The sequence below is a fragment of the Polypterus senegalus genome, chromosome 2 (genome assembly GCF_016835505.1).
Source record: "Polypterus senegalus isolate Bchr_013 chromosome 2, ASM1683550v1, whole genome shotgun sequence".
Lineage (NCBI taxonomy): Eukaryota > Metazoa > Chordata > Cladistia > Polypteriformes > Polypteridae > Polypterus > Polypterus senegalus.
In genome coordinates, this window is record NC_053155.1 from 98,379,803 (window position 1) to 98,392,647 (window position 12,845).

Sequence of the window (12,845 nt, forward strand, 5' to 3'; positions counted from 1 at the left end):
GAAAACTGATGTATGCAGCATATTGTATTGAATTGTATATCCTCTTCAGAGATTCATTTTTATTTACTTCAAACATTGCATTAATTATAATAAAGACTTTTAGATAAACTGATACATAATCACAAGCCAGACTTGAAGATTTGTGTACTGAGAGATTTTAAGTGAAGTGCCAGTTCAAGCATAATGTGATTTAGGGAGAAGATAAATAATACACTGTGTCAAAGTTGTTCACTAATGCACCATTTTTAAAACTCAGACTGTTACATGTACAAAAGGGTTGTGTGCTGGGCAAACGGATTCTTAGGCTGTGAGGCACATGTCCACTGCCTTATATAACTCATGTATTATATGTGATATATCTGATCCCGGAAGGTTCAAGACTTAGTTAAGATAGTAAAAGGATCTGTTTATATATCTATCTATCTGTATATATCTATATCTACATCTATCTATATATATATATATATATATATATATATATATATATATATATATATATATATATATATATCGCCATGTGCCAACTATGTTTGCGTGTTAAAGTTGTCTGTGAAGGGCTCCCTGTTTAAACGTGGCTGCCAGTCGTGAACTGGGCCCTTCGTCGCACAGCATTATGATTTTTTATAAGGGAAACAAAATTACAAAAGAAAACCCTTGGATATTGATTCGATAGGAACAGCTTACTAGGAATCACTGTCTGAATCGTAATTATGTGGTGGTGTAGGAGCATTTCTGCTTCTGTCCGTTCACAGTCCGTCTCGTTTTCACGACGCTGTCGTTTCCTCTCACGATGTCTTCTCAGCCTTTCTCCAGTCTCGCAGGTTGCTTTGTGGCAATCCAAAGAATAAGGCAATATACACGGAGCAATGGTTATAAAAGGGGGACACATAGGTATCCAGGCTCTTTAAAGCATAAATGGGGATCACTTCACTGACATGTGAGCAAGCCACGGTACAACTGTGAGATGCGCAGCACTCGCTGGCTACAACGTAACAATAATAATTCCCGGAAAGTGCTGTTACGTTGTCATTCATTTTACCCACTGTCTTTCTTTCATTCGTATGTTACGTAGGCACATACCTTTTATCTTCGCCAATCTCATTCTCTAACCAGGCCTCAGGAACTAACCAGCGTAACACTGTCCACCACCCCTTTCGTTATTCCGGCACATTGTTGACATCCGTGAGTAACAGCAACGTACTAAACTGGAAGGTGGTCTACGCATGCGTGGAATTCACGGACAAACAAAGATCAAGATCTAAATGAAGATCTCTTTAGTTAATTTAAAGCACAACAATTTGTTTAGTTTGAATGTCTGTGTTTTGAGGTGTGACTGGAGTTCTACAGTCTTCAGTAGTATAAGCCTGGAGGAGATTCTTAATGCAATGCCTATGTTTTAGCTGTCTTTCTACTGCCATCTAGTGCTTCTTCTTCTAATTCATTCGCGGACAAACAAAGATCAAGATCTATATCTATATATATATATACTAGCAAAATACCCGCGCTTCGCAGCGGAGAAGTAGTGTGTTAAAGAAGTAAAGAAAAAGAAAAGGAAACATTTTGAAAATAACGTAACATGATTGTCAATGTAATTGTTTTGTCACTGTTATGAGTGTTGCTGTCATATACTGTATATATATATATATAGCAAAATACCCGCACTTCGCAGCGAAGTCGTGTGTTAAAGAAGTTATTAAAAAGAAAAGGAAACATTTTATAAAACTTAACATGATTGTCAAAGTAATTGTTTTGTGTATTTGGCCGCAGCGTCACAAAGTTGTTTTCGTCTAGCTGCATCAGAAAATGTACCACGACGTCTGACACGCCTCCTTTTTACTGTTTTCTCACAGCTTGGATTGCTGCTGTTATAATCGGTTTGAGTCTACATATATATATATATATATATATATATATATATATATATATATATATATATATATATATATATATATATATATATATACTGCTCAAAAGAATTAAAGGAACACTTTTTAATCAGAGTATAGCATAAAGTCAGTGAAACTTATGGGATATTAATCTGGTCAGTTAAGTAGCAGAGAGGGTTGTTAATCAGTTTCAGCTGCTGTGGTGTTAATGAAATTAACAACAGATGCACTAGAGGGGCAACAATGAGATGACCCCAAAAACAGGAATGGTTTAACAGGTGGAGGCCACTGACATTTTTCCCTCCTCATCTTTTCTGACTGTTTCTTCACTAGTTTTGCATTTGGCTACAGTCAGTGTCACTACTGGTAGCATGAGGCGATACCTGGACCCTACAGAGGTTGCACAGATAGTCCAACTTCTCCAGGATGGCACATCAATACGTGTCATTGCCAGAAGGTTTGCTGTGTCTCCCTGCACAGTCTCAAGGGCATGGAGGAGATTCTAGGAGACAAGCAGTTACTCTATGAGAGCTGGAGAGGGCCATAGAAGGTCCATAACCCATCAGCAGGACCAGTATCTGCTCCTTTGGGCAAGGAGGAACAGGATGAGCACTGCCAGAGCCCTACAAAATGACCTCCAGCAGGCCACTGGTGTGAATGTCTCTGTCCAAACAACCAGAAAGACTTCATGAGGGTGACCAAAGGCCCCCATGTCCTCTAATGGGCCCTGAGCTCACTGCCCAGCAGCATGCAGCTCGAATGGCATTCGCCATAGAATACCAGAATTGGCAGATGCACCACTGGTACCCTGTGCTTTTTATAGATGAGAGCAGGTTCACCCTGAGCACGTGACAGAAGTGAAAGGGTCTGGAGAAGCCATGGAGAACATTATGCTGCCTGTAACATCATTCAGCATGAGCAGTTTGGTGGTGGGTTAATGATTGTCTGGGGAGGCATATCCTTGGAGGGTCACACAGACCGCTACAGGCTTGACAAAGGCACCTTGGCTGCCATTAGGTATCAGGATGAAATCCTTGGACCCATTGTCAGACCCTATGCTGGTACAGTGGCTCCTGGTGCACGACAATTCCTGGACTCATGTGGTGAGAGCATGCAGGCAGTTCCTGGAGGATGAAGGAATTGATACCATTGACTGGCCACCACACTTTCCTGACCTAAATCCAATAGAACACCTCTGGGACATCATGTTTTGGTCCATCCAATGCCACCAGGTTGCACCTCAGACTGTCCAGGAGCTCAGTGATGCCCTGGTCCAGATCTGGGAGGAGATCCCCCACAACACCATCTGTCATCTCATTAGAAGCATTCACCGATGTTGTCAGGCATGTATACAAGAACACAGGGGCCATACAAAGTGTTGTATACAATTTTGAGTTGCTGCAATTAAATTTTGGCAAAATGGACTAGCCTGCCACATAATTTTTTCACTCTGATTTTTGGGGCGTCTTTGAATTCAGGGCTTTGTAGGTTGATCATTTTCATTTCCATCAAACGATGTGGCATCCTTTCGTTCCTAACACATTACCCAGTCTATATCAGTATAGATATCCAGGAGGATTTCTTTTTCCCATTGAGATCTGATGTGTTTTCAAAGTGTTCCTTTAATTTTTTTGAGCAGTTTATATATATATATTTGTGATTTATTATTATTTGATTTTTGTGACTGCTATTGGCGAAGTTGTGTTTTTGGTTGTGCGTCACGCAAAATGGAACAGCGGAATTTGGAGCAACGTTGTGCCATTAAACGGTAAGTGTGACGTTTGAAAAGTTAAAACAGGCCTATGGGGAACATTCCTTATCCCGAGCTCAAGTTTTTCGCTGGCACAAATCATTTTTGGAAGGCAGAAAACATGTTGAAGATGAACACCGTTCAGGGAAGACTTCAACTTCGAAAACCAATGAAAACATCGAACGTGTGAACACTCTTGTGAGATCAGACCGTCGTTTAACATTAAGATTGATGAGTGAACAATTGAACTTGAACAGATTTACCGTTCATCAAATTTTGACTGAACATTTGCACATGTGAAAGGTCTGTGCCAAAATGGTACCGAAAAACTGCCCTCTCCATAACAGAATTTATGACCTCAAAAGGCATTCCTGTGGTTCCCCAGCCCCCTTATTCACCTGACCTCAGTCCATGTGACTTTTTCCTTTTTCCTAAACTGAAAAATGTCCATACATACACACACACAGGTATATATATGTGTATATATATATGTATGTGTCTATATGTGTGTGTATAGCTTTGGTCACTGAGTGCAAGGGAAAAATAAAAAAAATGTAGTCTTTAAGTTATTAAACAGTAAAACATTAACATTTTAAGAAGTAAAGCTACATTGAGCATTCCTGGAGTGGTTTCGGGTAAACTACATTTTAACACAACAAGTAAGTAGTACTAAGAGCAGCTGAAATGTATATGGATGATCTCTCGGTAGTAGATCCCTTTTGAAAGGCACTACACGACGGCTGTGGTATTGAAATTACATTTTCTATGTGAACGTTCAAATTTCTGCCTCTGGTAATGTGCCTTACCGGCATTACCAGCAATTAAAGAAAATTAGTTTTGTGTCCTCTGCAGTGTTAAGAGAGAAAGGCTTTGGTTTGGGATAAAAGGAAAAAAGGTGTAAAGAAAGGAAAGTTGCCTTTTTCTTTTATATAGTGTAGGGAGATGTCTTCGCTGATGATATGAGTGCCTTTTGGGGACAGTCGCTATGGGTCTTGTGTAGACTGGTGAGATGTTCCTGCCATTAACCGGCTGGGATGGCACATGTAAAAGAAAGTGCAAAGCGCCTTAGTATTAGTTTGCCACGGTCTAGAAATGGGATCCCGTGTTTACAGTTGTCTGGGCTATAGCTCATGGGAAGGGGGAAAAAAATTAAAAGTTTTTACTTTCACTTAAGGCAGAAGTGCAGTCAGCGTCTCAAAGGCCGGCACAGCTACGCGCGTGCCGGCTGCCCGACTTTTGTAGTACAAAGTATTTTTGCAGTGCAGGAAATGCCACTTTTTGCAGACACGTTCACGTGATCAAAAGTCTCCACGCTCTTTAGAGGTCTTGCTTTCTCTGCGTACTGCATTCATAGTCAGTTCACGTGAGCCGTGTGCCTGTGCTATCTTGTGTGATCCCGCGATGTCCACGGTGTTATTTAATGTTAGCTAAAACCCGGCACTTAAAAGTTTCTTGCTACAGCAATTTTAACTCCGTTACAAAGTGATCCAAAGTCTCGTTTATACCTCGTGTCTTCTTATTAAACTTGTATCTCGCGAATAAAGTATTCGGCGTTTTTCTTCAGCGCTCTTTAGGGGCTCTTCCTTCTTTTCTACGTACTGCGGTCACAGTCAGTTCACGTGATTACGTGGCAGGCGTGATGATGTCACATGCAGCTCCGCCCCCCCACGGCCATTGGGCTAACGTCCATTACAGTACATGGAGAAAAATAGGTTCCAGTTATGACCATTACGCGTAGAATTTTTTAAACTTTTGTAAGTAAGCTGTAAGGAATGAGCCTGCCAAATTTCAGCCTTCTACCTACACAGGAAGTTGGAGAATTAGTGATAAGTGAGTGAGTCAGTGAGTGAGTGAGTCAGTGAGGGCTTTGCCTTTTATTAGTATAGATATATATATGCATAAGGCTTCTCAGCAAAAATTAATGCCCCTCAAGACACAAGTCTAAGACAAGTTTATACAGGATGGCTATGCTTCTGGCTAAATACCGGCCAGACAGGAAGAGGCAGGTCCAGGGGGACAGTGGAAGGGACATCAATGATGGTTGGTCTGTCAGTCATCTGGGGCCTCATGTATAAACGGTGCGTACGCACAAAAATGTTGCGTAAGAACTTTTCCACGTTAAAATCGCGATGTATAAAACCTACACTTGGCATAAAGCCACGCACTTTTCCACGGTACCTCATACCTTGTCGTACGCAAGTTCTCCGCTTGGTTTTGCAGACTGGCGGCACCCAGCGTCAAAGCAATGCTACTGTTCCTGTGTGGTTACACCTTATTTTCCTGACGCAGCTTTATAAATACACTTAAACTAACCGCATATTGTTTATTAGTGTAACGCATCAGATTTTAATTAACTTGTAACAATATAATGGTTGAGGGAATAGCCATAGTATTCCAAATACCATAACTGCTTTAGCGTTGTTACTCTCACTGCACCTTCTTCTTCTTCTTCTTCTTCTTCTTCTTCTTCTTTCAGCTGCTCCCATTAGGAGTTGCCACAGCGGATCATCTTTTTCCATATTACTCTCACTGCACCACTCAGAGTATTTATATCACTGTATCTGAGTGTAAATCACAGCAGCAGCTGATCGGAAAGAGAATTATCAGTATACAGCTTCAAGGACACGCTGTCTCAGCCACTGCAAAACGTTTAAAAGCCTTCCCTGTGGACCTCACGGTTCAGAAACAGTTTCATCCCAAGAACTATAAACGCACTCAATCAATTGCTCCTTGTAGAACTGTTTGTACTTATAAGTACAATCACCCCACTGTAAACTTGCACTACAGTTATAATATCGCACAACCTGAGCCACTTTATAAAGAACGTATTTACATATGATGATGATATCATTTTTAAGGTGAAATGCAGCAAAATATGTTTGTTATATTATACAGATAAAACTTTAACTTCATTTACTGTAAATAATCTATATTCTTCACTGGGAGTGTCGTGAAGGATAGAATAATTAAACATGTACTACGAAGATATTTCAATGTTCCTTAAACGTTCCTTAAACAGAAAGAGAAAATAACAACACAGCTAAAAACGCAGCGACAAATTTCGGCAAAAGTTAAATGCTTGTGTCATGAGCACGAGGCGGCTATGCAGTGTCTGCAACAGATGTGGCCATCCACCGTGAATAAAATACCTTGCTGACATTGGCGGGCGAAGGAGCCACCGATTCTTCCTCTGCCCAGTGCCACCACAAGCCTAGAGCTGCCCCTGGGTACTGCTGCAATAAATTATTTCATCGAATGTCGCACACAATCACTGTGACGTGAAACTCATGTTTAATAACGTGCTTTAACTCCTATCATCATAAAAATGATATAACGTATACATCTCAGTATTTGAGTTATTCAGAGAGCTGTAATATCACGAATGTCATGGATTCTGTGTCCAGTTGGAGAAAGAGAGCCGGTTTAAGAAGCAAGTAGTGATTCACACACATAGAGCACATAGAAGATCAAATACAAAACAAAGCATTTAACGTGCTCCTTTAATTACGATGTGATTTGAGAAACTGTTTAATTAAACAATTGTAAGATGAAGTTTATGATGTTCTACTTTAATGACAAAATAAACTACGTGATTTAAGTGGAAATGTCGAGATTGAAGTTGACATTTCGTGCTTTTTCCCCACTGTGTGCCTTTTTTTCTCTGTACCCTAATAAACTTTCATATGACACTCAGACAGTGGGCTTACAACTCGGCTTTTCACGGCGACTTTGATATGTGACTTATTTTTTATTTCCAGCACTGTGCGATTTTGTGAACGTGAACTTTCAAGTTTCTCCAACACACTATGTCACTCGATCAACTTCCTTTTGTTGATTATACCACGGTTTATTTGAACAAATAGTATGTTTTTCCTTTGCCTCCACTTGGTATTCGCTGAAATTCTTATATTTTCCCCTGTGCTTTTCCCATTGTCTTTTCACAGAAGGCTGAGCTTAAGGGCGATTTATATTGATTTGCATATTCAAATTTGGGGCGTTACATAATGCGCATGCACGAGCGTTAGTTTTCACGCTGGTCGGGATTTATGTAGCGGAAGAATGTGGAAGTTAGAGTACGCACAGATTCCTGCATCTGGATTTTTCTGTGCGTAAGCACATTTCGGCTTTTGTGCTTACGTCATGGTATAGTGTCAGTTCTACGCACGGCGTTATAGAAGAGGCCCCTGGTCTTTAGAGAGAGGAAGTGACAAGGCATGCCACCTTTTTGTATGCATACTCCACACATATATATATGTATATATATATATATATATATACAGTACAGGCCAAAAGTTTGGACACACCACCTCATTCAGTGTGTTTTCTTTATTTTCATGACCATTTACATTGGTAGATTCTCACTGAAGGCAACAAAACTATGAATGAACACATGTGGAGTTATGTACTTAACAAAAAAAGGTGAAATAACTGAAAACATGTTTTATATTCTAGTTTATTCAAAATGGCCGCCCTTTGCTCTGATTACTGCTTTGCACACTCTTGTCATTCTCTCGATGAGCTTCAACAGGTAGTCACCTGAAATGGTTTTCACTTCACAGGTGTGTTTTATCAGGGTTATTTAGTGGAATTTCTTGCTTTATCAATGGGGTTGGGACCAGCAGTTGTGTTGTGCAGAAGTCAGGTTAGTTGGACGATCATTTATTTTTCAACAGGACAATGACCCCAAACACACCTCCAGGCTGTGTAAGGGCTATTTGACCAAGTAGTTTTGATGCCTTCAATGAGAATCTACCAATGTAAATGGTCATGAAAATAAAGAAAACACATTGAATGCGGAGGTGTGTCCAAACTTTTGGCCTGTACTGTATATATATATATATACCACACAACCCCAAAGTCCCCAAAAGTCCAAGCCAACAATATACTATGCCTCTTTCTTCAGGCCGCCTCCTTGCCTCCTCCAAGACCTAGTCTCTCGACCTCCCGACTCCAGCCAACGAACGGGGGGAAGCGGTCCCTTTTATAATCATCCGGCTGTGCTCCAGGTGCCTCCCGACAATCTTCCACCGGCACTCCCCAGGGTCCAGGGTGCCCAAGGCATTGGGGTGCCCCCTGGCGGTGACCACTTCAAAGCTCTGCACCCATGGTCCCCATAGGCACCAAGGCGGTCGCTTCCACGTGTTCTGGGGCGCAAGCCCTCCTTCGGTCTTCCAGGGTGTCCCGGCCGGTTCACCCCCCCAGCCATCTGTAACTATATATATATATACATATATATATATATATACACATAAAATACATGCACACAAACACACACATATTTATATATATATATATATATATATATATATATATGATTTATGTATGTCTTTATCTGGTCTCTTTAGTTTTTGCAATTTGAAAACATTATAATTTTGACCCAGGCCATGGGAAGAAATATGCAGACAATTACAGATTGCTGATTGGCATAAGTAATTATTTATAAAAAACAATATCTTTTGGTTAAATTTGATTATATTATCAGCAAAACCTGAAAAGATCATTGTGACACCCTGGCCTTGCTACTGCGTGATTTAGTATTGTGCATTTAAACCATTGTTACCCCTTCATGTTTTCTAGTTGAAAGACAACTAACTTTTTTATTTTTGCTAAATAATCTTTCTGTCAAATTTCAGAACCATATAGAAAACATAAAAAATTTTACTCATATACCTTAATCTAAGTATTGAGTAGAAAGAAAAGGAGACAACACCATGTTCCCTTTTACAAAGAAGACAAATAAGAGATGTCTGATGTATGATTTTTGTAAGCATTTAAATCAAAGCTATTAGAACTCAGATGGTTCTATTATGGTATGGGGTGCATTTCCCTTAATTACTTAATTGCTTTGAGTAAACTAAAAGATGTGTTTATTACTTATTACCACCTGTATCCACCTTTCCTTCCTGCTGGGGTATTTTCTTCAAGGACACCTATTGTTAACTTCACAATATTCATGTTTGTATTCTTGATACACCAAAATCATATTCTTGCTGTTCTAGCTACTTATTGTAACACAGGTCTCCAGTGGGTAACTTACTATACAACATTGCATTCCATTTTTTTTTTTTTTTGTCCACAGTTTCCATGTATAAGTGTATTACAATCCACACCTTACTCAGAATTATTTGATTCAGAACAAGGAAGCGATACAGTCCTGGCTGTATCAACCAGGAACTGGGATGACAGCTGGCAGGCAAACACACTCCCATTCAGTACTGCTACAGCTATTTGGGTTTCATATGTTTTTCACCTTATTTTTAATCAATAAATTGTGAGTATATAGAATGTTTTAATATTTTGCCCTTTACTTTTACATCCTTTTACACCGCTGCAATGTTGTGTCTAAGGAGCACAAAATTCATTATCAGAATATACTGTAAAATCCAAACAAATCAAATAATTAGAAACATGAGTTTATACAGATAATTGAATTGATTAGCTTTAACAGTCAATTCAACCATCTTACCAGCTTTGTGAGCCTACTGTGAATGTGACACAATGGAAACTAATACACATAAACACACACAGGACCACTTTAGAGTCACAAGTTGACTTAACATGAATATTTTTAGACTGTCAAAGAAAAATAGAGTATCTTGAGATACCACTGGGAAGATGTGCAGACTTTACACCGACAGTGACTGAGTGGTTGAACTGAGGTCTATAAATTCTTTAGAAAGTAATGTCAATTACTGTGCCACCATGTCTCTCTTCAAAAGAAGTACAAAAAAAAGAGAGTGGTCACTTAATCAGCACATGAGCAGAGTGAATCCTTTATTTTCTGTAAAACTTTACTAATTTGTTAATAAATCTAGCATACAGCATACTAATGGATAATTCTGGCTACAGGCAACAGAGCAAAAACCAGACATGTGCTTAAAAATGAGTTTACATAAGAGTGGGACTCAGCCACTGATTACTGAAGTGTTCAAAACAACACCAGGATCACAAAGTTTGACGTATGATGTTTCTCTAAGACAAAGGTGGTTTCCTTGAAAAAGATAGAAAGCATAATTTCAGCAATAATAAAAAAAAGCATGGTACGTTTTGCCTGAAGTGCAGACAACAAATACTGTATGTAGAATAATATTGAAGGTGTTCAATAAAAATATACTTGAATGATTAGTTTTAAGTCTAGTAAATGGCCCCTTTGTATTTATCTTTCAGTGTTACTTTTTTTTACCCTTTTTGTTTATTTTCTATATTTGATTTACACTTCAACCGGAATAACTTTCCGAATTTCTTTTTTAATGTGTAAAATGCCAGCTGCCCTGAAGTGTCAGCTTTGTCTGTTTTTTGTAGAGGAGCGTTAGAGAAAATGTTTTTGTTAGGTGTCCCCAACTTCCTGAGATAAATGTGTATCCATTGCTTCCTGCTTGTAGGGCGCGGAAACAAGGAAACGTTCGCCAACACTCAGCAGTCAGTTTAAACGCTCACTGGAGCTGCTCATGAGAACTCTCAGTGTCTGTCAGCCTTTTTTTGTCCGATGCATCAAGCCTAATGAGTACAAGAAACCAATGGTAAGTGAAGTGAGAATTACATACCTTTTTTTTACACCATGTTTACAAACGAGAATCTGTTTATCGGACTGGAAAAATGATTAATCATAGCATTAAGTCAAATGTTGTATTCTGTGAATTCTGTTTAGGTGTAAAATGATGGATTTTTCTCAGAAAATATACTTTTTATGAAATTGATGTGTAATGAGCTGAGTATTTATGCTGTGTCAAATGGCGTAGATGATGTAACACTCTACCCTTTAAATGTTCCTCTATCAGAGAATCTTGTTCTGAAATGTTTCGGAACCTCATTTCTATCTGATACATCTATCCATCCATTTTCTGTTTCTGCTTTGTCCAGTTTGGTGTCATGGGGCCAGTGATGAGGGTGAAAGACAAGAAACCTTTGAGGCAGTATTGCCAATCACTGTGCCATTAAGACATATAATCGATTTACTTTTAAAATTTTGGGGTATGGAATTTTGATAGTTATCTGTTTTTTTTTTCTTATTTATAATCAGGTCTTCTGTATGGTTTGAAATCTTTAGCACTCTGAAGCACAAACACATTTTCTGAGAGAGTGTTCTCTTCTTATAAAATGGCTCATAGTTTTATTTCTATGTAATGTAGTGATGTTTTCATTAGTTCTGCATGAGATGAAAATATTTCCAAAAATTGTAATGTCTTTTCCTTTATACAATTATAAGAAGATTAATTTTGAACTATCATTCATACATTATCTGCAAACGAAATGTAGCCAGCTCAAGAGAGTACAAAATAAGGAAGTACTCATGTTACATGTCCTTATAAACTTCAAATAACAGTGTTTTGCATGTAATATTGTATTCTCTGGTAGGTTTGTGCCATCTTTAGGCAAAGTTATTTCTTTTGTGCTCCCAAAAAGACTGGGCCTAAGTTCAAAGGTTTAAATGTAGGACTGACATTCATTTTTTCATGGCTTACAAGAGAACCATGTTTTTGTTTCTTCCAAATTTTGACTTAAGTGTTATGTCATCTCTGCAGTGGGATGCCGCCCTGCCCAAGGTTTGTTTCCTGCCTTGCTAACTGTGTTGACTGGGATTGGCTCCAGCAGACCCCCATGACCCTGTAGTTAGGATATAGCGGGTTGGATAATGGATGGATGGATGGATAGATGGATGTTATGTCATCTTTGTTAAACTTGTTTTCAGCTGTAATTTTTAGAACAAGCAATTTGTTAAATTACAAAAATTCTTCACATTTTAAAATTATACTGTACATTTGTTAACAATTTTGCTGTATTACTGTACATACCCTGGAACAATGTCATACTGTATCTACAGCCCATCCTGTAATAGTTTATGGTTTAACAAAAACACTGCTTGCATAGCTTCATTTAAGTGCTCACATTTATCTCTTTGAGTTATACCATTCAATTCTAAGATCTCTATAGTATATTCTATATTTACACAGAGATGACATTTTGAAATCCTTGAAGACTTTTCTAAATGACTTTTTTTTATTTATAGCAAGTTTATTTTGAAATGAGTGCACATTTTCCAAATACTGCCAGTCTGATTCAAATTAAGATTAAGAGGCAATATTGTCAAGTATTCGACATACATTGAAAAAGAAAATGTTGTATCACTTGCCACTAGTGAGTTAGAAGTACAACCAAATACTGTAGCTCTAGCTGTAGGTAGTAGAGTATAAGCTTAAGAATTGTGTGTC

At 38.6% G+C, this 12,845-nt stretch overlaps 1 protein-coding gene across 1 annotated transcript in view; it reads left to right on the forward strand.

Annotated features, from left to right (window-relative positions):
• LOC120523178 (unconventional myosin-VIIa) overlaps nucleotides 1–12,845 on the forward strand; it is a 197,059-nt gene that overhangs the window by 95,526 nt on the left and 88,688 nt on the right. The window contains exon 15 of the mRNA XM_039744223.1: nucleotides 11,019–11,156. Within this exon, the coding sequence (XP_039600157.1) occupies nucleotides 11,019–11,156 (138 nt within the window). The remainder of the gene's footprint in view (nucleotides 1–11,018; nucleotides 11,157–12,845) is intronic.